Source organism: Brienomyrus brachyistius, chromosome 13, assembly GCF_023856365.1.
Source record: "Brienomyrus brachyistius isolate T26 chromosome 13, BBRACH_0.4, whole genome shotgun sequence".
Taxonomy (NCBI): domain Eukaryota; kingdom Metazoa; phylum Chordata; class Actinopteri; order Osteoglossiformes; family Mormyridae; genus Brienomyrus; species Brienomyrus brachyistius.
The window spans coordinates 18,128,156-18,154,125 of record NC_064545.1 but is presented as its reverse complement, the minus strand read 5'-3'; the positions used below and the strand labels follow the sequence as shown (position 1 = coordinate 18,154,125).

Here is a 25,970-nt window from a genome sequence, read left to right as displayed (position 1 = left end):
TATTTAAAGTCGTCTCCTCTTGTTTCTGCCTCTGTGTTGCATGGGTCTACCAATAATGAGTAAATACAGCGTAACGGTTTTGAAACCGAGACTGAAACCGCGATATAAATGCTCCAGAACCGCAAGTTCCCCCCCCCCCCCAAAGCTGCTGCTACTGAGCTCTCATTACGTTCCTAATGAACATTTTTTTCATTTCACAATTAACACTATAATGCATGTAAATCATTAAATTATTTATTCTAGTTAAATGGCAAGTTGTAGTTATTACACGTTTTGTCTTCCAACTGCCGGTGTCATGTGACTATTTTAGTCCAATCATCATAAACTATCGTGGTAACCGACTGCAGGCACCTTTTTGAGCGATGTTGCTAACCAGGTGACACTCATCTGGATCTGGTTGATTGCGAAAAGTTGTTCATGGCCGGTCAAAATTTTTTAAAATACATTTGTTGACCAATATCAACGGGAAAGTGTCCAAGCTGCATTGGTCACCAACACCTGCGGGACAGCATTGCTGAAAAAGTTGCCCTTTATGTCGTCACCGTAGGACTATGTAATGCGCCACAGTTACTGAGTGAATCTGAATACCAAGAACGCAAAGACTGTACTTGAGGTCTTGGCAGGACTGGTCTTGCGACCTTGCCTTCCGAGAACAATCTCGCAAGAACATGAGGACAAAGAAAGCACCAATTTGGATTGAGACAAATGCGTACATTATGACTATTTATGGAATGTTGCCAAGATTTCCGACACCAGTTCCTTTTATGATTGTGAAAATATGTAAATATAATCTGTCTTCTGGATTAGACAACTGCAGCGCTCTCTTACCAGGCCTAAGAGCGCTATTAAAAGCTAATATCGTAATCCTACTACTAGAGTATTGACTTCCCATTTCACCAGTCCTCCAAACTACCCATTGGTAAGTTTTACCTTTTTAATGTAACATATTTAAAAATTCTTATTAAGTTTGTTTTCTTTTGTCAGCAGAAAGACTCACGTGTCACTAAGCTTCATTAGGTTTCTCCCAACACCATCATGTACTAGGATTTTTTGAGAAAATCTCTTTTTTTTCATTTGTTAGTGTCAGAAAAATGCATCTTTCAGATATTGTAAATGACTACTTGAATTTAACATGCGAGAATAAGAGACCCGTCAGAAAGATTCGTTAGAAAGTCTATGAAACAGAACTATGATCAGGCGGAACATTCTGGTCTGAAACCTTCAGCTACATCAGTAGCTCTCCGTTGTCGTTTTGGCTCCCTACCCTTAATGTGTTTCTGTTCCGGAGCCTGCGTTAGACTTGCTGTTTGTACTGATTAAGGAATGCTTGCATTCAGTAGTACTGGTATCCCATCGGGAGCGTGTGTCGGCTTTGTGCCGTCTGCTGCCTGGCATTGACTGGAGGACCCCACCTGTCGCAACCCTGAACACGATATGCAGTGGGATTACGGAGGGACATTATTAGTTTAGTAGAATAGAAAGCAGAGATTCAAAAAAGCAAATATTTTGTAATCTCATTTTGGAATGAGATGCTATGTGAGGTCATGTATAGTTATAAATGGGGAAAACTGGACCACATAACTCTCGCGTGTATTGCGCGTCTACTCTCATAGTGCTCACGAAAGTATATATCAAGTGTGGTTCATAACAAATCCACTAGATGGAGCTCTCGACCTCTGTCTATCGCCTTCCCAGTGGGGGGAGTGCCGAATTCCATAAAAATAAATAAAGCACGGCGTTATTGTGAAAAGAAGCTTCATTCTCTAAACTGAGTGTATGAATGATAAATAATAAATAAATCATGCAATTTAATATTAATTTGTTCACTTTTTGCTTGTCTTTACAGATAATATCACAAAGTAAGTTAGGGTATATCCACTAGTGCTGTCATTAGAAACAGGGCAGAAATAATTTTAAACCTTTGGTTATTTCTTTGTTCTGCTCTTATTTGCGTCAGTGTGTTGCCACCCTCTTGTTTTGTGATGTTTGTGAATGCAGTGAGATTTTTTTTGCTTTGTTTACCTAGACATCTGTATGGAACAACTACTGCCTTTCACCCTTTTGGAGCAGAAATTATTACAAACTATGGGATAAGTGATATTGGCATTGTGGTGCTTCTAAACTTTTCTTCTCTCTGAGCTTTTCATAATTTTTGGGTCATGCAGTCTCAGGCTGTCATAAACTTCTGCTGAAGTTCCTCTGCCTCTGACCTTGAGCTCTGGACCATCAGCTCGAGAGACCGCACTGACGCAGCGTTTCAGTTCTTGTCATGATTTCTCTGCTATGGTTCTCTCTGTCCATGTGAAGGAACCAAACATGTGTGTTACCTGGGTGAAACCAGTAGAAACTGGAATATAATTCATTAATGATCACATAATTAGTATCATAAGTTCCTGAATTGATCCCCGATCTGCTTCCCTTGTCTCTTGAGAGGGACGCTGAAAGATGAGATGTGAGGACGCTGGATCAGGAACCTTCCTAGCAACAATGCAAAGCTTGAGCTCAGCCAATCAAGACGGTTCTTCTCTTGCCCCTAGCAACCTAGGATTAGCTGCACTATGAATATTAGCAAATGCCTTCAGTAATGTTTCCACATCATACATGCCCCTTAGAAATGCATATGATCTGCTACATTAAAGTGTATTTCTGTATTTTTTATAATCAAAATGTTTGCTAAAAAATATTGGCTCAAATTGCCAAGAAATGGCTGTTTAATGGTGTAGAATTTAATAGGTATTTTAGTAAGTCATACCTGAACATTGGTCTTTGCTCGCCGATCTAGATATTGACCTCACTCTCGATTGTACTTCCCCCTTTCCTGCTCGGTATGCTGGCCAGTGCGTTTCTGTCCCCCAAGTCTGCTAATCTCCTCTCAAGCCGCACGCCATTTTCCAGAAAGCTTTGCTCCTTTACAAAGATTTGAAAGAAGGGAACCATCAAGTGTGGTGGATGTGCGGCTTTTGTTTTAACACCTGTTCCTTTTCTGGGAACTCCGTGAAATCAGTTCGTTTTTATATAACTTGAAGTTGAATGACAATAACTAGCTGACAGCTGTGAGAGGATAAGAGGCTGGTTCATGTTTGAAAGTCTCACAGGCTGCGGACCTTGTGAAATTTTCTGAATTAATGATGTACGGTTGGCTGCAGTCTTCCAGCAGGAAGTAGATTCTTTAAATTGGATGCAGCTGAGCTAAATGCAGAAGTAGGATGAGGAAGGTCTCCAAGTGAATGGGTGACCCCTCGTCAGTGTGGTTGGTAGCCATTTAGGTACCGTGGTACTTGAAATGTTCCTCTCCTTCATATTCTTTGCTTCTACTTCTGCTACCATCTCTGTCCTGCACTCTCTCTTTTGCGTAAGGGAATTTGTCTGGAATTTGTCCTGCTGGAATTCTGAAATCATCCAGTCGTCCTTTATGGGAAACGTCCAATGCTGCAAACATCCGAGTGTATCTCAGTGTGACTGCAGTATGCATGGCTCTGCTAGGTTTCCGTGTGTGTAGTTTGCATGTTCTACCTGTGTTATCGTGGGGGTGTCCTCCAGGTACTCCAGTTTCCCCCCCCCCACAGTCCAAAAACTCGCTGAGGCTAATTGGAGTTTCCAAATTGCCCATAGATGTGCATGTGTAAGTGAATGGTGTGTGAGTGTGGCCTGCGATGGGTTGGCGCGCCATCCTGGGTTATTCCCTGCCTTGTGACCGTCGCCTCTGGGATATTCCCTGAACCTCTATGACCCTGAATAGGACAAGCGGTTTCAGAACATGAATGGATGGATGGATTTCTGCAGATGTTTTAGTTTGACTGCAGTTAATCTAGACATTTACAGATCTGAGATGTCATGATTCTGTTGTGGATGTTGTCCCTGCAGTCAGTGAAGGTATTTGTGGACGGTAGTCATGCAGTATGTGGTGGTGGTGTTGTTGTCGTCACACTGACTTGACTGACAAGCAGGCAGCGATATGTCACCTTTTTGTGCGTGAGATTGGTGAGTAAATGTGTTGAGTGCCCTTTAAATTGCTTCCTGGCCGGCGTGAGTCACCTAGCTATTAAACAGAGTGCTGCGGAGCTGGACCCACCTGCTTCCAGGGTCCGTGAGAGCTGTCAACTCTCATTAGCAGATTAGCTTGTTTTCCGTGCTTCTGGTGCTCAGGTTCTGGGCTTATTCTCGCTAGACAAACACACATCCCGTGTAGCTTTGCGACTCATTCTTCAACACTGCACAGGAAGGATACTTTGCTTGGCCACGAGGACCACAATTAATTCTCAGTGTCTTGAGTTGGTGTTAGATGGGTATGAAGCTCATTACGTGGATATTTTTCACCGCTGTCACATTAAGGATCATTGCTCGTGTATATCTCTCTCATGGAGTTTCAACCCAGACCTGTACTGTAACCACTGGGGTTTTTTACATGTCCTCCAAGATTCTGAGCTGACATTGAGTACTGGTGACATAAAATGATATTGAAATAATTCTGTGTGAAATAAATGACCACAACTGTTAATAATGGGTTTGTGCATGCATATGCATGCAGTCTCGCTTGAGTTTTTTATTTATTTGTTTTTTTTAATATGCATTTGATTGTCTTGAAACTCTGCACTGATTAAGGGGTAGAAGATGGATGACATTCGTTTGTATAAGTGAGTTACGGTAATTATTAACAAATGTTGCACTTAGATTGTTGGCACAGTTGACTGACAGCTTGATAAACAGGGACACGAGTCCCTGTGATTGGCTGAGGGTCAGGGTTCTATATACTGAGAGTCCCCTCTGATGCACCTGGGAACGGAGCAGGCGAAGAATCTTATTTGCAGCTAATGGTACCGAAATTCCTTCACATTTCTGATTGGAGATGAAGCTGTCTGTGTCAAGCACTGGGACTCTCACGACGACTTTGTTTAATTTGATAGACAGTAGAGAGGGAGGTGACAGGGTCTTGGGCTGAATTTCCACACAGAAAATGAGTCAGCGGAGCTCCTGGGACGGATTGCACCCATGCACTCATTTGTTAGTACTTCAAAAAAGGGGAGATTGACTTGACCACCTATTAAAGGTAAATGAGCGCCACATCAATATGTGTATCTGATCAGATGAGCACATTCATTCTGCTTTTTATCATAAGACACTTCCTTTAAGTGAAGGGGAGCGAATGACATCAAACGATGGCTGCCCATTTTTTGGAGGTAGTAATTGCCTCTGACTTTTAATTAAACACACGAACTTCCTGTAGATTACCTTCAAGGCAAATGCTTCATTTTCTGAATTCACTGCAGAAATGATTTTGCTACTGCTGAAGAGCGATATGCAAAGCAAAGTAAGTTACTTGCCCGACAGATACTGATAGCTACACTGGCAGTAGCAATATCACTAAGATTGCAGTTAATAAATAAAAAATATTTTGAGTTAGGGCTGGTTCTAGCCTTTGTGGCGCCCTAGGCAAACTTATCTAGGATATTATTATTATTATTATTATTAGAAAATTCCTACCGGCTGTTGAACAGTGGAATTACAGATTTCCATGACATTGTACGTCATTCGCAGGTGTCAGGGAGCTGTTGTTAAGTTTTGGGAAACTCCCAGAACTTCCAGAAGAAGTGAGACATCTGGCTTCAAGAGGCACGAGCACTTTGTCTCGGAGGGTGACACTAGGCTGCTGCCTCTGTTGCCCATACGATTAACCGGCCATATTATCAGCGGCAGTAAATACGGCTAAATGCTCTTTAAGTGGGATGCTTGCATGACTTGTGTTTTTTGCCTGATCGCAGATTGGCTGCTGTTGTAATATATTAAGCAAAAACCTTAAGATCAAACCATTACTTCTAGGCAGGATTTACATTTATGGAGGAACTACCCAGCCGCTGGAACCGTACATATAGAAAATCCACAACCATTCTGTGACCCGGGGATAAAGGAATATTAAATTAACCACCTTAAGGACAAATAAAACAAGAAAGCACAGATTTAGATTATGCGCAAACGCAAGCCTCTTGCTCTTAGGATCTACCAGCCTTGCCGCCCCCTGGGAAACAGCCATAAATAGCAGATGCGCGTAACCATATTGATATCAATTCGCTGTAACATTTAACCCAAACCAAAGCCAATCCACCAGATTTTCCCATTCGGAATATCATTGATGTAAATTAGGAACGATAATGGTCTCCCTTCTTTCTGTCCCTGTTCTCTCATCACACTAAAACCACCATCTTTTAAAATCCTCCATCTTACTGAAGCACAGAAACTGAACCATCTGTCATTATTTATGCAGTGCACCTGTTGCCAGAACTTCCAGCACCTTGATAACTTTCACTTCTTTTCTTACAGACACACTTTAACATATCAATTCATACCTATACCTCATGTCTGGTTTATTTCTATTGGGGTTAAATGCAACCTGCATATAATTCATATATATTTTGACATGGGGGGGTGGTCTCCCAGAAATTCCCATCTCGGGAAAAGCAGGATCCCAATAATGTTGACGGATCAAACCCACGTCAGATGGAACTTTTTATCTCCTGAGTTCCAAGTTATTTTTCGTGTGTCTGGGATGCTTCCCATCCATATAAACATATAATTGTGGCCAGTGTCTATAGGACAGGGATAGCAGAGATTTATGCCGTGAAGATGCATAAAATAAGGTCATATTTAATGTTTGAGTAATGAGCTGCTCATATTGTGCGACATTTGTATAAACTGGGTCGAATGAAATGGAAATGTATGCCTTATTCTTCAAAACAGGTTATGTCCAGTACTCTCTGACTTGTGACTCTTTATGCTCAACTGGTTGGTTGAAACAAAATCCTGGTCTGGATTTGTACTCTCTGGACCTGAAATCTCCACCTCTAGTTATGTCACATTTCTGAAGTGCTGCGCCTACTTTTTATTTCAGAAGTGTGCTGAAGGTCAGACACAGTTTTTGAACTAAGCCTACTGGCAAAGATATCAAATTTAATCTAATTGCATTTACTTGGTCATCATTAACTCAAGCCGTTAATGAGGCCTCTTTCGTAGACACTCGGTACAGATGAAAACGTTTCCGATTCATAGCGAACAGCACGAAATGAGTGATTTTAACAGATGTTAAGAACGGTAAAATCTGTGAAAATTAAAACTGAAAGCTTATCATTATAATGATAACATTTTACCGGATTGTTTGAAGTGTGTGCAGGAAGGCTATACATAAAAGGTGAATAGGCTGTGTTGCGTACAATGTAATAGTGTATAATACGCATGGCCGGTCAACTTATGAGGGGGCGCCGACTTGACAACCAATTTCACTTTGCTTTGGATGCAGGGCGTACCTGTTACACCATATTGTGACCGTCGTAATGTGTGACACTAGGAGCGCTGTTTCACATACTGATGACGAGCCCTCTATGCAAAATACACAAAATAAAACTTTCTGATTTGTTTCTTTGGCGTAAGATAAGAACATTTAAAAAGATAGCTATCCTGTCGTTTTAAAACATTAATTTATTTTCGATCTGGGTACATGAATATATCCTTTGTCGATACTTGTATAAAAGCGAACGATCGTGGAAATTGGTCGCAACATCGGCTATATGTTTTACAGCTCAGAATTAGCCATTCTTTTAGCCACCTATATAATTCGCGAATGCTGATTTTGAAAGAACATTTAGAAGAGATATTTGCAATCAGATCCAGAGACAACGCTAAGACACACAAATAAGAGGACGGACCAGAAAGTGGAAACGCTGCTGCCTTGAGAAAGTAAAATTAATTGCGGTACATTGAATGAAAAAGGTAAAATAGTAACGGTACGTGAAATGCGCAGATGGCTCGTTAATGTGAACAGTTACCTTGTGTTCATTTCCAACAATATGTGAAACAGCGTCCCCTGGAGTCACACATCACGACGGTCACAGAACATGGTGTTACACCTGCAGTGGTGCTCGCCTGGGGCGCACGTCGGTTAGGACGGTTCTTCTGAATTGGCAGATCAAAACAACTCATTTCTCTGCGTAAAATTCACCGAACCGTTTCGTCATATTAAACGAAATGTTGTATTCTCTCATTTCTGTTTTTGCAGCATGAGTTTTATATTAATACCATACATCTGTGTTTTATTCACGAATATGTATTTTTAGTAGTAGTCCCACCATTTCAACCCTCATCCAATACTCGTCTCTCTGTACACCGGTTATTATATATTATATTGTTCTGAATTGTTCTGAATTTTGTTTACTCCGATGAATTCAGTGACGACACAGACTGTTTTACAAAACAAGGTATCACATAGTTTAATACGTATATTTTTGTTAACTGATTTTTCCAGCAGTTTATCTGAGGCTGCTAGGCGTCTGACGGCTGCAATATCAAACGCGTCAGCATCACTATAGCCATGTTTATGTAACCTAAAATATTGATATAAACAATGATTTAATATATAGATATATTTTTAAAATACAATTAAGGCGCATTCCAGCTTAATCTTTCTCACAAACACTTAAGCAAGAAAAAATTGCAGAACGCCCCCCGTGGACAGTCGCACATCTTTCCGATCCTCGATCCCTTTCTCACCGCGCACTGCTCACCCACGTGGCACTGAGGGATGCAGAGGAAACAACGTGAAAAAGAAAGAAAAAACTGTTGTTAATAATCAACCGTATTCTCTGCTGCAGTTCTTTCCGTTATTCCGGTGCCTGAAGCTATTAAACGTACACTACTGGAATGACACCTGTGTATTCAACCTGTTTAGCAAAACATACATGTTTATGCAAACTCATGTTCATACCGTGGGAACTTGTCCGAATTTCTTTTCCCACGGTGAAATGCGTTGGCTCTGTAGTTTTTCCAGAACTTCTTGTAGAGCTCCGAGCTGTTCAAATAATAACCAATGCTTAAATTAACGATTTAAAAAGACACTTTAGTAAACCACTTAACGAAAAAGCATTTTACATTCACATAGAATCAAAGCATATATGCCGTATATAGCTTGGCAAGATAATGGTACCGAAAACTTACAAGCTGCTTTTCGTTGGTCAGATTCGGACTTTTTGGGTAAAAATCCATTAAAGCTCTAGTATCAACTTCTAATTCCTGATCCGAGTCGTTCGTTTCAGCAGCGCTGGCGACGGACAGCAACACTGCGCAGACAGCAACGCCCGTCCATAGTCTGGACCTCTCCATGGTCCTGCACGATAAATGGTTTAATGCCGAGGTGCGAGAAGTTCTGCTCTTCTCTAAGGATCTCACTTGAAATACCCGGTCTTCACGGTCCCGTTCCCTTTTATCCGCTCCACATGTTTTGTCTTCTTATTGAATTGGTCGCCCCTCCTCAAGCACTGTTTATTTTCTACGTAAGAAAGGCTGAATGACTCATTGGGTAAAGTTTTTTTTTTTTTTTTTTAATGGTTGACGTATGTATGTTTGGGAAAATGTTTTTCAAATCCTTGCCATTCACAAAAACCATAAAAGACACATGTGACAATCAGTATTGACAATCAACGTTTTTTTTTAAACCAAGGATCCCAAAATGTACTGTAAATACAAGCAAGTGACACCCTGCCGCAAATGAAGGACCCCTTAAAAACCTAAGATTTGGTCTGGTGGAATGTCCCCCTTTAGCTCTGTCAATGAGATGATGATGCCAACTGATGACAAAACGCAGCTCAGTATCACCCCTGGTGAGTGACCAGCAAGAGTGGAAGGTTTAAGATGACACCTGGGTCAGATTATAGCTTCTTATGCAAACCTGTCCTTGCTATCCTAACCAAACCAAATCTGATTTTTCTGTAAATGAACGCCAAATTCGTGAGCTTATACATACAAGCATAGGTCTATCTATCTGTATGTCTGTCCGTCTGTCTTATCTATCTAATCTATCACCTGTTAATTGATCAAGCCAGCTGACTTTTCCCTGTAAATCTTAAATATCCCTCCAGTCCAGTGTCCCGATGTGAGGCATTTCAGTTTCTCCAAACTGAGTGTTTTCCCATTTTTCTTATTGCTGACATTCAGTTGTGTTTGAGGATCCCTTGCTCAAATTCCCAGCTCCTGAGTTTCGTCATTTGAACGTACTGTTCCTGATACATGTAGTATCGAATTCTGCCTGTCATTTTGTTTTACTATTTTCTGATTGTGTGTCGGGCTCCGGCGCAATAAACGGGTATGGATTGTCTCGCACATGGACCTCAGTCTGATGCATCGCACCATCTGCCTTTCGCCTGACTGACTCCATCTCCCTTTTTATTCTCACTGCCACTTTCTTGTCTCAATGAGGATGCCAAGTTTTTAAAAGGGGAACGGGTGGCTTTAGGAAAGTGTTACTATATGATTATTTGCTGATTTTTTATTTATTTATTTATTTATTTATTTATTTATTTATTTATTTTTGGGGGGGGGGGGGGGGGGGGGCGGGGCACTGTGTCTGTGGGAGAAGTGCCTCATCATCACCGGCAAGGGAATTCGACCAAATGTCTTTTTGCAGAGGTTTGTTTCCAGGGAAATATTCGAAGTAACCATGCATGACTAACACTACAGAACATTGGTGCAAGCTCACCAGTGTCAGAAGGCAAATGAGTTGGGGAATTCCCTGCTCTGGGGCCTTGTTTCTCCCACAGCCAGAAGTTGCACTGCATTCCTGCTGATCATTGCGAGACCACCTGCTTGCTTCTGCCGCAGAGCAGATTCGAGAACGAGTGCTTCTGTAGCCTGTCCAGTAAACAGGGAGTAATGTAATGTGTACAGAGGTGGCACACATCTCTGAAGACAGCAGTTCATGTTTTTAACCGACTAATATGACGGAGAATTCCTCACGTACAATATGCATTTATGCTTGCTGCAGTCTGCGTGTCTCGCACAGCCACGGTATCCTTTACTCTTAAAGTACCTCGCCTCTCCTGGTTCAGCACTGTGATCGATGAGACTGTCTGCAGTGCCTTCCAGTGCTATTTCTGCTAGTCTTCAGAGAGGTGTATATAACGTTCGAAAGCTTCACGGAGGATCCAGGGAGATGCAGCTTCCAGTGCATCCAAGGAGGAAATTTAAAGTGTGTTTCTGTTGTACCACAGAGCAAAGTCTGCTCCGTAACTCATTCTAACAAGGGCTTAGGGTACTGAAGGTAATTTAATCAGTGGAATTATGAGAATTTGTATCATTGTCTTATTGACTCGGGCATTGCCGTTGACTGAGCATTAGACAATTAATCTTGACATTTGTTTTTGACTCTGAATATATGGTTGGACTTATCCTTGTATTGCCACCAAAGGAAAATTGTCTTAAAAAAACATTTGAAGGGGAATAGTATGCAATACTAAGCGTCAACTATGCAATATCTGTTAGATCTCTTTGAATGACTTTATGACAAAATCTGAAAACCAAATTCACATAATGGAAGCATTTTCTTCCTTCGTTTCTGTAATTGTGATCTATCCTGGGAAGCGGTCAGAAAGGCAAACATTCTTTAACGGGCAATAATGTTTTCTTAATTAATTTAATTAATTAATTGTTTTAATTAATGTTTTTTTGCCTTCTGTGGGACACTGTGGACAAAGCAGTAGAGCTCTGTCATCCTGTGTGGTTCAGGAAGTGACTGAGCAGATTGGGAGTCTGTGTAAAGCTTGAGAAGAGCAGGTCTTTGAAGTCCGTACCCACGAGACAGGGGCCCTGTTGTGCTGCATGTGCTTAAAATTTATTTTCTCCTTTAATTCTCCATCTAAGATCACAGCTGTTTCAGGAATTTAGTCCCTCTTTCACCCAGAGACAGTTCGGGGGGCACAGTGCCCCTGTGACAACATGCATGGCCCACTGCAACCCCCTAAACACATATGCTACTTGCGTCTGAAATAAATGTATTATTCTTGCTGTTATTATCATTGGCGTTTATATATGTGGGCTAGAATTGTGTGCCCTGCGAATTGGCGAAAGACAAACGTAATTATGCTTGTTGACTTGAAGGACTGTTAACGTGGGTGTGCCGGGTGGTCGAGGCGCTTCAGGTGGTGAAAAGCGAAGTTAACGACAGAAAAAATAATCAAGCTTGGGGAAGAAAGACAGTCTAAGCAAGAAATCGGAGTGAGTTACGTATTTGTAAAAACAGTATAATGTAACAGCAAAGCGTTGGATAAATAAGTTACCAGTTTCAAAATTGTCTTTCGCTTCTTAATGCTGGCAATCTAGTGTAAATAATACTCTTGTTAATACTTGACATTAAGGTCAAATGCATCTGCCCCCTCCCCAAACAGAACAACTGGTGTTGGGCTCAGCCTAGGTGTTGAACCCCTGCTGGGTGACCAGTCTCTGGATACAAAGCAAGACGCCACACCGGTGATCTATTCATCTCGCTGCAGGGAAGCTCGGTCCGGTCACAGAGACTTGTCTCTTGACTCGACTCAGCCGACTTCGGAGGGGGGATCTTCCCTTTCAGCTTCTTTTATTTTGCACTTCTAGCTAGAGAACAGGGGAAGGATCACATGATACAGTTTGATTTCCTTTAATACCATATATAGTTGATAAAACATTGAGTGTATCTATTAGTACCTGCTGTTGCAAAGCGGAACAAGACAATTGGACGTATAGGCACATATGATTTCGCAACATCTATTTCGCAAGAGTTTCAACTGAAACTCTGCTGTTAATATGTCAGCAAGAAACATGTTCATGCACTTTAGCCTGCACTCTTTCCTGAGCGATCTAAGTGCCACTCTGCAGACTTGCAGGCGATACATAAATGGCAACAAGCATCATTTCCAACACTGGCTTCAGTCTAGAACCACCCTCTCCGATCACATTACCCAGACTGAGTAACTGTACCATAATCATCCAAACTGATTGCATGGGCCTGGATTCACCAGACGGACAATACTTCTCCCACCATCTAGCCAGGAATTCATTGAGGCTGGGCTCTCAAAAGACTAAGGACATTATTAACAAGGAGGTGGATGCATACAGTAGGTAACTCTGCTGTCTGTTCAATAAATGATTTTTAAGGAAATACAGCTATACTAATTATTAACTGAGAAGGAAGTGGTGTGGTTTTTATTTCAGCAGAAATGAACCACTCTTGTGAGCCATGAGTCATACCAAAAATCACCCAGTTTCACCTCAGTCAGCTCAGACTTATCTGCACTTTACCCATGCAGGACTAACTGCAAAACCAGCAATAAAAATTCCAACTTAGATGGAGGGCTTTGGGGTAGCGGAATGGGGAATATTCACTATTTAAGCGAGGAACTGGAAACCAGACTGAACATAGGTGTAGGAGCGTTAATATGCTTGTGATAATTTTGAGTTACGTGTTGATTTGGGTTTATGGATTGAAAGTGTAGTCTTATGTTGATGATGGAGACTATAACTAATTAATAAGTCAATGGAGGATGGATCCACACAGTCTTCTCTCTCACACTATTGCCCTTTGTTAAACAGAAAACTTTGCATATACTGCCGTATCATTTAATTTAGTAAATAGTATTAAGTTAAGCGAGTGGTCTCGTGTATTTTCCCCTTTTTTGTTCTGTGGATCGGATGAGAGAGAGAGAGTAAAAGAGTCAATCCAAGACTGTATTTTCAAGATTACAACCTGCAGTAGGAGCAAACAAATGATGCTGGTAAAAGTGTGTGTTGATGATTACTGTGTAGAACAATGATTCACAGAGCAGGAAGTGGCCCTGTGTGTGTGTTTCTCCTCTGTTTTTTAGAGGTAGCACTTACTGGTCCACCGTCAGACCGAACACACACCATCATTCGCCGGGAAGACATGGATGTTTCTCAGCTCCACTGGAGTCCGCTGGAATACAGCCTTCCAGACTTTGCCCACAGGTTTCAGAATTTCCTGCCCATGGTCGTCAAGGTGACTGCAGGCTTTCTGGGAAAGCAGGAGCTGGACAGCATCAGCCGGGACACGGTGAGTCCCGGAGACTCGATCGCTCTGGGCAGAGACGCAGCCCTGGGACCCTCCTGCGCTGTCCTGTCCTCCTATAACACAAACTAATCAAGTTGGTAATTCAAAAATGGGTCTTTAAATTAGTTAAATTTGCCATTTTTCTCAAGTTATTAACACCATTATCAGAGTTATAGATATTAATGGGTCCTTCATGGAATTGTTCAGGTTTATCTTCTGAACTATGCAAACATGCAACAACAAGCTATTTAAATTTATGTAGAAAATAAACCAACAAAGTGGTTCTTTTGATCTAAGTAGCTAGGCCCAATAATGCAGTAACCATGATGGATCGCTAACAATAGCGGAATGTAGAAAAATCAGCTTCAGGCTATAAAAATTGATTTTTTTTTTCCAGCAAAAAATATCTTTTCTTTGCCCTCTAGCCAGAAGATGCACATCGCAACAAAATTTTAAACATTACTGGAAGAAACAAAATGTAGACATAATTAAAATGCTAAAAAAAAAAAAAACTACTTCTAGGAGGTCAAACATAATCAAATCTTCTGTTAATGTTCATGCAAACAGAGTTTCACATTTCCTGAGACAAACATGTCATTTGAATATCGGGAGGTTTTAAAGCTATAACAAACAACTCTCTTCAGGTAATACAGGTGCACTCCTTACAGTCGCAGAAAAGGGCTGTTCTGGAAGCGAAGTCTGGAAGAATTCTCTCCATCCCTGTCTCCATCGCCTCTGTTTTATTCTACGTCGTCAAGCAGAATTGCCAGTGTGGTGAGTTACGCAGTGCAGCTCTTTCAGAAGCTGGGGGGCCTGGGATCAGTAAAGACATCAATTGCTTCACCCCCCCTTGGAAGTAAAAGCGTTTTGCACGATGGTCCCAGAAGTCGTGACACGTTGGTGTTTTTCGTTGTGGTTTTGGGGATCATTTAGCTCCTCATTTAACAACTCGGCTTCATCTTGTTTGGCAGATGTATTAGCTTGCAGTACCAGTCAAAAGTCTGGACACACCTACTGAAAATCATTTGTATTTCAAAAAGATAGTGACCCTAAGCACACCTTGAGGTTATGTAGTAAGTGTTACCTTCTGACCAGGGAGAGAGATGGAGTACTGTGACGGATGCCCTGGCCCCCGTAATCCTCCAGCCAAACCTTCAATACTATCCAGACGTTTATTTTCGCTCACAATTTGTTAAGCAGATTTGTAGTACGGCTAAAATATTGATGAGATGCGTTTTGTGACACACAACAGTTAGTAAACTGTATAAACTTGGTAAATCTTTGTTTATTAAATTTGATTAGCGGGGCACAGCATATAATACTGTTCTGGTATACTATAATTTGGTATACTTCAGTGCCATGTGTACTGTGGCGGAGCACACAACATGATAGTTTTGGTATACTTCAGTGTGATATGCACTGGAGCAGGGAACACCACATTATACAGTTTTTGTATACTATGGTTTGGTAGAGGGGTGGCATGGTGGTGCAGTGGTTAGCACTGTTGCCTCACACCTCTGGGACCCAGGTTTGAGTTGTGGGATTTCCTCCGGGTACTCTGGTTTCCCCCCACAGTCCAACGACATGCTGAGGCTAATTGGAGTTGCTAAATTGCCCAATAGGTGTGCATGTGTGAGTAAATGGTGTGTGAGTGTGCCCTGCGATGGGCTGGCCCCCCATCCTGGGCTGTTCCCTGCCTCGTGCCCATTGCTTTCAGGATAGGCTCCAGACTCCCGCGACCCAGTAGGATAAGTGGTTTGGAAAATGGATGGATGGAATTATCTGTCCTACTGCTTTAAAATACATAGTCCTGCTGAAATCCATGCGTAGTGATTGGCTGATTGTTGCACACGGCACACTTTTACGTGCACATGCCCAGGAAGTAGTCTTGGTTTTGGCTGAATCTTATCTCCTAAAACTGACTTTGTTAAACCAGTTTTGTGATGTAGGCTCCAGATGGCTACATCTGGAAGCTGGATGAAGAAATGTCAAGAGTTTGCAATGCTGCCGTCAAAGCAAAAGGGGGTTATTTTTAAAGAGTCTAAAATTTGAGAAAATTTCAAGATGTTAAACAATTCTTTTACTTATTGCAATATTTGATATGTATTACTTCATTGCTGCGAGGCCTTTTACTTTAAGGTGAATCATATAGCTAGGATCACTGTCTTCCACACTTTTATCCTCTACGCTATCAAGTTCCTGTCCACTGAGCTAATGAACTCTCCTACACTGCTGTCCTCTGAGCAAATCGCATCCCTCCTTCTACCCTCTGAGCCAATGAGCTCTCAGTCACACTGTTGTCTCCTGACCTAAGGCATAACTGAGGTTCCCCTTGGTTACTGACAGCTGCTCTCTCCGGCAGATGGACCACTCAGCCTGCAGGCAGTGCTATCGTCCCATAGTCTGCCTGTGGTTGTTCAGCCGGTGACTCCCCTCAGGCTCCCTGCCTCTTTCGCGACCTGCTACGGCAACCAGTTGCAGACACTGACTCTCTCAATAACCTATGAGGAAAAATTTCTCCTAGGTCATCCGCTGGACATGACAGGTAGGTTGCACTGAATCTCCAAAACCAAAAGCATCATAGCATAATAACCAGAGTCCATTGATTAATTGTTAAGAAACACACAATTTTGGCAAACATCCGACTACCTACAGAAGCATGCCCACTATTCAAACTGCACTGTTTAAACATTTATTTAAACCAATTTGACTTAACGACAGCTTAAATCCGTCTTTGTCTGGCCATGATTTCAATTCAAGATTCAATTCCAACAAATCACCCATACGATAATTGATGGAATAAATGGGGGGTGGTAAGAGTGTTGAGTAAACTATGAAACAAACAACAACAACAAAAACGATGCCTCCCTTAATTGCCTTCTCTTGGTCCAGCTTGAGCTGTGATGCAGCTCACACACTTTTAGCATTTCGCTGCTTCTCTAGCCCCTAACAAACTCATCCACATGTCAGCACATGAAAACAGGCACAGATTAGTTATTTATGAGTAAGAGGACTTCTGTGGGTGCCACTACTCAAGGCTACTGATAACACTGTGTTCTGACCCAGACCGGAGCTCTGTCCTGTCCCTGCTAACACTAATGATGTCTTCTGATCCAGACCGGAGCTCAATCCTATCTCTGCTAACACTAATGATGTCTTCTGACCCAGACCGGAGCTCTATCCTGTCCCTGCTAACGCTGTGTTCTGACCCAGACCGGAGCTCTATCCTGTCCCCGCTAACGCTGTGTTCTGACCCAGACCGAAGCACTATCCTGTCCCCGCTAACGCTGTGTTCTGACCCAGACCGGAGCACTATCCTATCTCCGCTAATGCTGTGTTCTGACCCAGACCGGAGCTCTATTCTGTAACTGCTAACGCTGCGTCCTGACCCAGACCGGAGCTCTATCCTGTCCCCGCTAACGCTGTGTCCTGACCAGACCGGAGCTCAATCCTGTCCCTGCTAACGCTTTGTTCTTACCCAGACCGGAGCTCTATCCTGTCCCCGCTAACGCTGTGTCCTGACCCAGACCGGAGCTCTATCCTGTCCGCGCTAACGCTGTGTCCTGACCCAGACCGGAGCTCTATCCTGTCCCCGCTAACGCTTTGTTCTGACCCAGACCGGAGCTCTATCCTGTCCCCGCTAACGCTGTGTCCTGACCCAGACCGGAGCTCTATCTTGTCCCGGCTAACTCTGTGTTCTGACCCAGGCTCCCTGCTGACACAGACCCCGCTGGTGCTGCCCATGTACATGAAGGAGGTGTGTGTCTCTCTAGCAGAGCAGCTGAACCCCCAGCAGCAGGAGCAGTTTTTTTCCAACTGTGCAGCACAGGAGTCTGTTATAGAGAGTCTGAGCCACAATCATCACTTCATCTTCCAAGGTGCGCCAACACTCACAGACATGCAGGCAGACAAATTGGACTCCTTATTGACAAATCGGACTTCTTTTGTCTTTGTCGCCAAAGAAAATAAAAGCAGGAAAAGATGTTAAAAGGCTGTATTTTTAGGAATTTTTCCTACAGTGTAAGCATTTTTCCAGGGGTTTGGTCTAATCTGGATGCTTTATCAACACCTTTGGCCACTGAGAAAAACGTGTTCACACAACTACCTGAAAGGCCTGTATATTTTACATTCTCACACTACATCGAATTCCCCTGTAACTATGTCCAATCTCTTTTAGATATAACTTTCCTGGAGAAGTGTCAGCTTATTGAAAATGGTGGCATATATACTGAAGTGGAACCGATTTACATGAACCTGGATGTGCAAGAGGAAAGCATCGCCCTTTACCAACATCTGGTGGATTTCTCCCCACTGCAGAACCCACCAAAGCCCCCTGTCCCTTTGCGAAAAGCAAAGCCCTCACTATAGGCTGAGAGGCATCGCTGACACCAGAAGGTACGCTGTGTGTCAGTCAGTGCCAGCCCTTGGCATGTGATGTTTCTGTTTTGCATGTTCTTCTGAGATGTACATATGTTCTTCTGAAATGAGGTTGCCTTGCACCTCTGGGATCAGGGTTTGAGTCTCTGCCAGGGTTCCATGTGTGTGGAGTTTGCATGTTCTCCCTGTGTCATCATGGGGTTTCCTCTGGGTACACCGGTTTCCCCCCACAGTACAAAAACATTGAGGCTAATTGGAGTTACCAAATTGCTCCTCGGTGTCCATGTCTGAGTGATGGTTGGTGCTCCATCTTGGGTTGTTCCCTGCATTGCGCCCATAGCCTCCAGGATAGGACCCTGAGTACGATAAGGGGAACATGGATGTATGGATTGAATATATTCTTCCTTGAAAAGGGCTATATCCGTCATTAGTGTTTGAATTGAGCCTCATTTTCTCTGTACCTCGGGCTCTATATGTCTTATATATTAACAATGAACTATCCTCCTTTGGTACATCTTCAGTGCTTTTTATCAATGGCTTACGAGTTGTTCATCGGGAAAGAAGCACGGCTTAGTCCATAGAGATTGGCCCCAGGAGGGCCACCCCAATGTCTCCTCTCGAATTTTACGCTGCGAGATGTTTTCTGAGTGGGCCGGCCCACACCGTAACCATGACGAATGTGAGCCCAGAGCCAATTGGGGAAGCCTCCAGTTTTCTCTGCTCCGCCAACTCCCTGTCCGGCACTCGCTCCCAATAAGGATGGAAATAACCGTGTTTGTGACCCTCATCCGTGTTCGATTTGTGAATAAAAATATAAAAATATAATATAAAAATACAGCTGCCTTTGCCCCTCTGAACCATATTTTATTTATCTCCCAAGAAATGCAGCCATAACAATGAATCTCACGCCCATTGTCTACTGCTCATTAACAAAAATAGCTGTAATGACATTTTCTGCACTGGCTGTGCTGAGTTTTATTTGAGGAAGCGCTCAGTCTGGTAATTAAGGCTGCGAGGGGCTCATTAGAGTGGTTATTAAATGCAAACCGTCTGTGGTGTTGACTTCCCGCCCGTGGAGCTGAAATGTCACATGCTGTGTCAGAAAGTCGTGTCACCGTGTGGTGGACACACAATAGAAACCACACTCTATTTTTGTTGTACTGTTTTTCAGTAAACTTTGCTTCTCTTGAATCTGAGATGGACTTTTCTGCAGTCTGACTAAATGCAGTACATATAAACTTAAAGGTGGGGGAGCTTGTACTTGTTTGTTCACAGTTTTCTTAGAAACTATTAAACTTCCTGCTCATGGTTATATATCCAGCTGTACAAGTATAATTTGTTTAGTATTACTTGGCAGCACTACAATAAGGCCAGAGTCCATTCCAGAACACAACCTGAACACAATTCCAGTCAGTCATGTTCGCATTATTTCACAATGTAGAGGCCTCGGTCCCCATAAACTGCCTGTCTATTTACTATATAAAGAAACATGAATACCCAGAAGAGACCCACACAAATGCAGAGAGAAAGTGCAAACTCCCATGCAAAGGAATAGATCCCACTTTCTTAAAGGTGCAAGGCCACAGGATCATCTACTGAGCGATCATATCACTCTCTCATAACTTCATATAAATCTATTGTCAGTGGCCATTTGTCCAACCTGGGCTGTCTATCTCAGTCATCAAAAAAATGGCATCGAACATTTCTGGAGAGGGTCCGAGGCCATAATGATGTAGCTACGTTGTAGGAATGTACATTTTCTTAGCATTTTTGGTAGGTGGCATGATTAGGTTGCAGAAATCTTATCAGTTAATACACTGTAGTTGGATAGGGGTGGCAGTACGGTCAAATGAACTTAATGGGTGTCATGATTAAACTAATTTGTCTAACCTCAGACCTTCAGATTGTTTGCTTGTTTTTTTGTTTTCCAGTTTATTTCTTCAGTTTCGGTGGGAATTTTCAGCAAAAACATAAGAAGACATTTTTCTCTTTCATCCACCCAGCGTATCATGGAAAGAAAATAAACGAGACGACATTTATGACAAAGGCTTGCCGTCAACTTCGCAAAATATCCGCCGGGATTAAAAAAAAATGCTTTGTGCATGAATATAACTTAATAAGCTTCAGAAACTATCCCTACATGAGAGCAAAGTGTGACCTTTCATTTTTTTACACTTTTTTTTTTTATTCATTTATTTTCATCAAGCAAGCACTGAATTGGGAAGGTGATGTGTGGCATGTCACATGTTATGTTATCGGAATGACCAGGATGCATCTGTTCTCTAATAAGTAAATGTTACAGCATGACTGCTCAGACGTAGGGGCTGTTTCGCTGCATGTAGGGAGTGTAATTATGTATATCTTCCTATAATTGAATAATCTATCATTACTATAAGTTCTCATTAATTAGGCATTCATTTTTTTCCTTTATGTATTTGGATGGACCAGAATATGCAGTTGAATGGATGTAAATAATGAAATCATTCTGATTTGAAAAATTGCCTGTGAAGAACTTGTAATGAATGAAAGTTACATTTACATAGCACTTTTTCAAACACCCAGTGCTTTACAGAACCAGTAGGAAGCCGCTTCTGCCACCACCACTGAGTGGCCCCCACCTGGATGATGTGACAGCAATCATTCTGCACCAGGACACTCACCCCACAGTAGCTAAGGGGGCAGGAGGAAATTCACCAATTAGATATGAGAGATGATTTGGAGGCCAGATTTGATAGGGCCACAGTGGGCAATTTTAGCCAGGAAATCAGGGTGTTACCTCTACTCTTACGCAAGATGCTCAGGGATCTTTTATGACCTCAGAGAATCTGGACCTCGGTTTTATGTCTCATCTGGCCAGGTCCAAACCCGCTCAGCTTCAGGTGGATTGCCTAGTCTGAATTGCAGGTGGTATGGCTGCTAGCTAGAAAGCACTGAGTCCATGAAGTCCAGCTCTACTGAAGGCTCCGAGGCTCGTTGCTCATTTTTGCAGAACTCAGGGATTTCCAGCTGGGTGAAGCAGATTTCCATAGACTGAGGGAAGGCATATCATGATGCCATGAGTCAGCCCACAGTTCAAGCATCCCTGGGATCTCCAACTGCTCCCAGCCAGCCTCACGCATTCCTGGGCTAGGCCAGTACTGTTAACTTGATCCCTTGAGAAAGACTCTGCTTTGACTCCACGCCCTCATCGGTAGACCTCGTTGACAGATTGACACAGTTGTACATCCATCTCTTGCATAACGCTGAGCCACCAGCCAAGGCTCTGCTTGCAGACTCAGGGCTGCTACAGCCTCAAATGCTCACATAACATCTCGAATGGTGTGGAAGAATTGAGCCGGTAAGTTTGTGTGGTCTGTGGGAGGCTGCTATATTGAGCTGAATGACTAAAGCTTGTTTGACACCAGTGTGGGTTCCCAAGACCCCTGAAATCCCTGCTCTCTCGGAACACGCCAGCTGCTCGGAAGCCGCTTTTCCGTGGCGGCTGAACAGCTTAGTGCGGGAGTGACTCTGGGGGTTTTATTAAGCAGGCTGATCCCGGCAAGCAGGGTGGCAGTGGACCGGAGGAGACAGCCAGCCAGGGACTAAACACGACCTCCTGATTCTGAAGCATGACATCGGTCAGCTCCACTAATCTAGGAATGGTACACACATTGGCAGGAAGGATAAATGGATTGGAGATGACTTTTTGCATCCATTCTAAAATAATGCTTTGCAATCCATACTCGTCACTCTTCAGGACCACCTCTATGTTCTGTTGTTTTGTTCCTGAACGTATACATTTGCTCCAGCACCATCAACCAAGCTCATGCTTCTTCTCAGTATAGCTCTGTTGTTATTGAGAGAACTTGGTCACAAGAGAATCCAGCCCACTGCCACCTGTAGATTTGCACATGTTACACATGAACAACACAGCATATCAAGACGTGCACTGCCGTCTCTCTGGGATGGGGATGGGGATGGGGGGGGGCAATAATCATCTCACAGTGCGTGGGAGATAGGTGTGCACTGCCATCTCTCTGGGATGGGGGGGCGGCCTGTAACCGTGTCACAGGGCAAGGGAGATACTGCTATACACCAGGATTGGGATCTATAGGGAAAAGATGCTAAGAGCTCTCCGTAGAGGCATTTATGTAAAAAACTTGAACATGAAGGTTAAATTCAGTTTCTCGAATGCTGGATTTTTTTCTGAATTATTTCATCTAGTTTTTCAAATTCAGGGCCGTGTTGCTTTATTCAAATTGCAGCTACAAAGATAAACATCTGTGCAGTATGCTTATTTTGGCCCTGTAAGTGACATCTGTGATGGACTGCCTTCATTAATGACACCATACCCAGAGGCTGCGCACTTGAGAGGGGAGATTTAACATGTTGATGGTGGGAGTGCAGACGGGGATTTGGGGCTGGAAGCTGAGACAATGCCGACTTTCTCCAGTCTTCTCATGCGCCTTCAGGTATATTATGGTTCTCAGGCCAGGTTTGGGCAGATACCTTGTTTTCACTTCTTTTCTATGCCCACAGGAAAATGCTGTAGTTTTCTTGTGCATAATACTTAAGGCCCATTATATGTTAGCATATGTAACAGGGAAAAGAAAGGGACATTTTTATATTTTCTTTACTTTCTGTTTTATTTGACTGATGTGGTGTGTATATTTCACCAAAATCCCTCCTATGTTTTCTTATTTTAAAACTGGCCCTAGTATTGGTAGTTTTACAGTTGGTGTAATAGCGCCCCCTGAGGGTCAAAAGGGTTTGCACCACGTTATTCACGTACTCCCCCCAGTCTGCGTTCTACCTGGCTGGGAGAGGCTTGGTCTGCACCAGAACACAAGCCAGTGTGGCCGAATTGCAGAGCGGTACTAACACAACTGCAGAGCGGTACTAACACAACTGCAGAGTGGTACTAATACAACTACAGAGCGGTACTAACACAACTGCAGAGCAGACCGGCTGCGTATGTCCAGTATTTCAACCATCCACTCATCAGTCCATCCATCCTGGAGACAGAGCTGACACAGAAAGCACAAGACAGCATCAACTGAGCCGCTGAGTGTGTGCAAGTGTGTGCCCTGGGTGAGCCGCTGAGTGTGTGCAAGTGTGTGCCCTGGGTGAGCCGCTGAGTGTGTGCAAGTGTGTGCCCTGGGTGAGCAGCTGAGTGTGTGTAAGTGTGTGCCCTGGGTGAGCCGCTGAGTGTGTGCAAGTGTGTGCCCTGGGTGAGCCGCTGAGTGTGTGCAAGTGTGTGCCCTGCGTGAGCAGCTGAGTGTGTGCCCTGGGTGAGCAGCTGAGTGTGTGTAAGTGTGTGCCCTGGGTGAGCAGCTGAGTGTGTGCCCTGGATGAGCAGCTGAGTGTGTGTAAGTGTGTGCCCTGGGTGAGCCGCTGAGTGTGTGCAAGTGTGTGCCCTGGGTGAGCCGCTGAGTGTGTGCAAGTGTGTGCCCTGGGTGAGCAGCTGAGTGTGTGCAAGTGTGTGCCCTGGGTGAGCCGCTGAGTGTGTGCAAGTGTGTGCCCTGGGTGAGCAGCTGAGTGTGTGTAAGTGTGTGCCCTGGGTGAGCAGCTGAGTGTGTGTAAGTGTGTGCCCTGGGTGAGCAGCTGAGTGTGTGTAAGTGTGTGCCCTGGGCCAGACCAGCACTCCAGCAGTACTTGCATGTTAATCTAAACACCACTCCATGTAGCCTATAACCTTTTACATTGCACTGCTGGCTTGTTATACAGGGCTGGTGTTTCAGGCATATGTCATTGTTAATCTTCTTTGCTTCTCAATACCATTTTATGTTCCTCAAGTCCCCGATACGTTTTCCACAGAACTATGAGCCCAAAGCTGATCAAAGGACTCATGTTTTATCCTGCTCAAATACTTCATGAGAAGTTCAAGAAGTTGGCATCTTTGAAAGCAACTAAAATCTACTGATGAAAATTTAATCTCCAGAAGACTTTATTCGGGGAAACTCTTCTAAAAAGGGCTTCCAAGTTTCATCAACAATTTTTCGCTAAAATGTATCAGATGAGCGCAACACAGTCTCACAGAAGTCTATTGCAGCCAGACAGACAACCATAATACCGACATCAATAGATGTGTAGTCTATCATTTCTGGAGCAGAGTTTCAGTGTGGAAAGTAGTAATTGGTGATTATGTAATTACACCATCTGATCATTTATTTCCACTGGGAACCTAAGCCTGGAAGATCATGGACGGGACACCACAAAAGCCTAGATGGGGCATTCATGTCCACAGAACCACTCACCTTAAACTTATCGCTCCCTGAACTGCGACATCATCCTTGAAAGTGGCAGGAAATTAGAGAAACCAGAGGGAACCTCGCATACGTCATGCTGTCCTTCCTGTTAATCACCGCAAATTAATTTGCAGTAACAACGCTCAACAGGCAACCCAGCATTCAATAGAAGTGCGTCCGGCTATTTGCACTGAAGGGGGGGGATGCATCAGAACTTAGCCTAGATTCCGTGGAGGAGACGCCACTCTGTGCACCTTCTGTGTTAATGCATTAGTCATTATGATTCAAGTCTGACATTTTGCTATAGTTACTGAGGCATAATGAGATACACAGGCATTCTAAACTAATGCTTCGTAATCCATACATAGTTCAGCGTCTGATGTTCTTTAGGTGTTTTTTTAGTTTAACACACGCTGTTTACTTCAACCAAGGCAAAACACGCATGCTGTTTGGGGATAGTGTTCACAGTGCTGTTGGCGATGTGCAGCTATTTGCTCCGTAAATTACATTCTTTTGCTTCGACATCTTGCTTCTCTCTTGATGCTTGGCTTGCAACAGACGCCTCGATGCTTCCTGGGGCTAATTACTTCTGGGACTGAGGATGATGGATTCCACACATATTTCCATTGCGATCTGCAACCGTTTTTTTTCAAGCTGCTCATTCTGATTTTCTTGCCACCAAAGTATGACAAAGGGGTGTTGCTGTCGGTGCCCTGTGGGCCATGCTTACGCACTTTGCTGGCTCGCTCTGTCAGAAAAGGAAGCACTGAGTTAGGCTTGATGAAATGAAGTGGCCAGACTGAGCAAGGGGTGTATTAATGACCTCGCTCACCCGCAGATTTACCTAAAAAGGTGACTGAGATGAGAAATGAAACCACGTACTTTTACTGAATGGACTGTAGTCTTTCTGCCAACACTGAGTGGAATGTGTGAGGGCTACCACTGCAATTAGGATTGGTATTAGGTTTAGGTTAGAGGAAAAACAGTTTTCCACAAGTTTCTTCTCTAGAAAAACAGGTGAAGCCAGAGCCATCTCATCTGCTTATACCAGCCCAGGTTCTGTTGCCTTTGTTGGGGTTAGGATTAGGGTTAAGGTTAGGGTTCAGGTTAGGGTTAGAATGCAGATGATAGTATATTGCCATGTTATTTATGGCTAGCTTAGCTAGCTTGGGTTGGAATCAGGGGTAAGATTAGCACTGAAGATATTGCTGACATTTAGGTACGTGTCCAGGTAACTGCTAGGGATAGATATTATGGTTAGAACTAGGGTTAATTAGGGTTTCGCTTCGAATTAGAGTTTCAACCTTTTTGAATTCTGCAGTAAGAATATAGGAGCTGATGACCTATAGTGCAAAACAAGATAAAGTATAAAAGACAGCAAACGTTGTGCAGACTAGTAAACGCCATGCAGACAGTTCTTTAAAAGTACACATCGTACACAAACAGAACATCATAAAATAGAATGTTACCTTAATAATTAGATCAAATTTAAAATTAACTGTAAAAAAAAA

At 43.2% G+C, this 25,970-nt stretch overlaps 2 protein-coding genes across 4 annotated transcripts; one reads left to right on the top strand and one right to left on the bottom strand.

The window, feature by feature from the left end:
- The first annotated feature begins 736 nt into the window (after positions 1-736).
- On the top strand, positions 737-20,774 carry LOC125706640 (uncharacterized). 3 transcript variants are annotated; one of them, XM_048973398.1, is made up of 7 exons: positions 737-919; positions 13,653-13,858; positions 14,500-14,629; positions 16,218-16,400; positions 17,563-17,733; positions 18,033-18,250; positions 20,164-20,774. In XM_048973398.1, the coding sequence occupies exons 2-6, from the start codon at positions 13,712-13,714 to the stop codon at positions 18,221-18,223; spliced, it is 822 nt and encodes a 273-aa protein (XP_048829355.1). In that variant the 5' UTR covers positions 737-919; positions 13,653-13,711; the 3' UTR covers positions 18,224-18,250; positions 20,164-20,774. The 3 variants fall into 3 exon arrangements, with proteins under 3 accessions (XP_048829355.1, XP_048829356.1, XP_048829354.1); XM_048973399.1 differs by having other exon boundaries at positions 13,618-13,858; XM_048973397.1 differs by lacking the exon at positions 737-919 and adding an exon at positions 9,561-9,641.
- Positions 8,287-9,558, bottom strand: LOC125706642 (cocaine- and amphetamine-regulated transcript protein-like). Its single transcript, XM_048973400.1, has 4 exons — positions 9,220-9,558; positions 8,980-9,148; positions 8,750-8,833; positions 8,287-8,559 (listed from the first exon to the last, which is right to left on the bottom strand). Exons 2-4 carry the CDS (start codon positions 9,142-9,144, stop codon positions 8,452-8,454), a joined length of 357 nt encoding a protein of 118 aa, XP_048829357.1. The 5' UTR covers positions 9,145-9,148; positions 9,220-9,558; the 3' UTR covers positions 8,287-8,451.
- Positions 20,775-25,970: the final 5,196 nt, after the last annotated feature.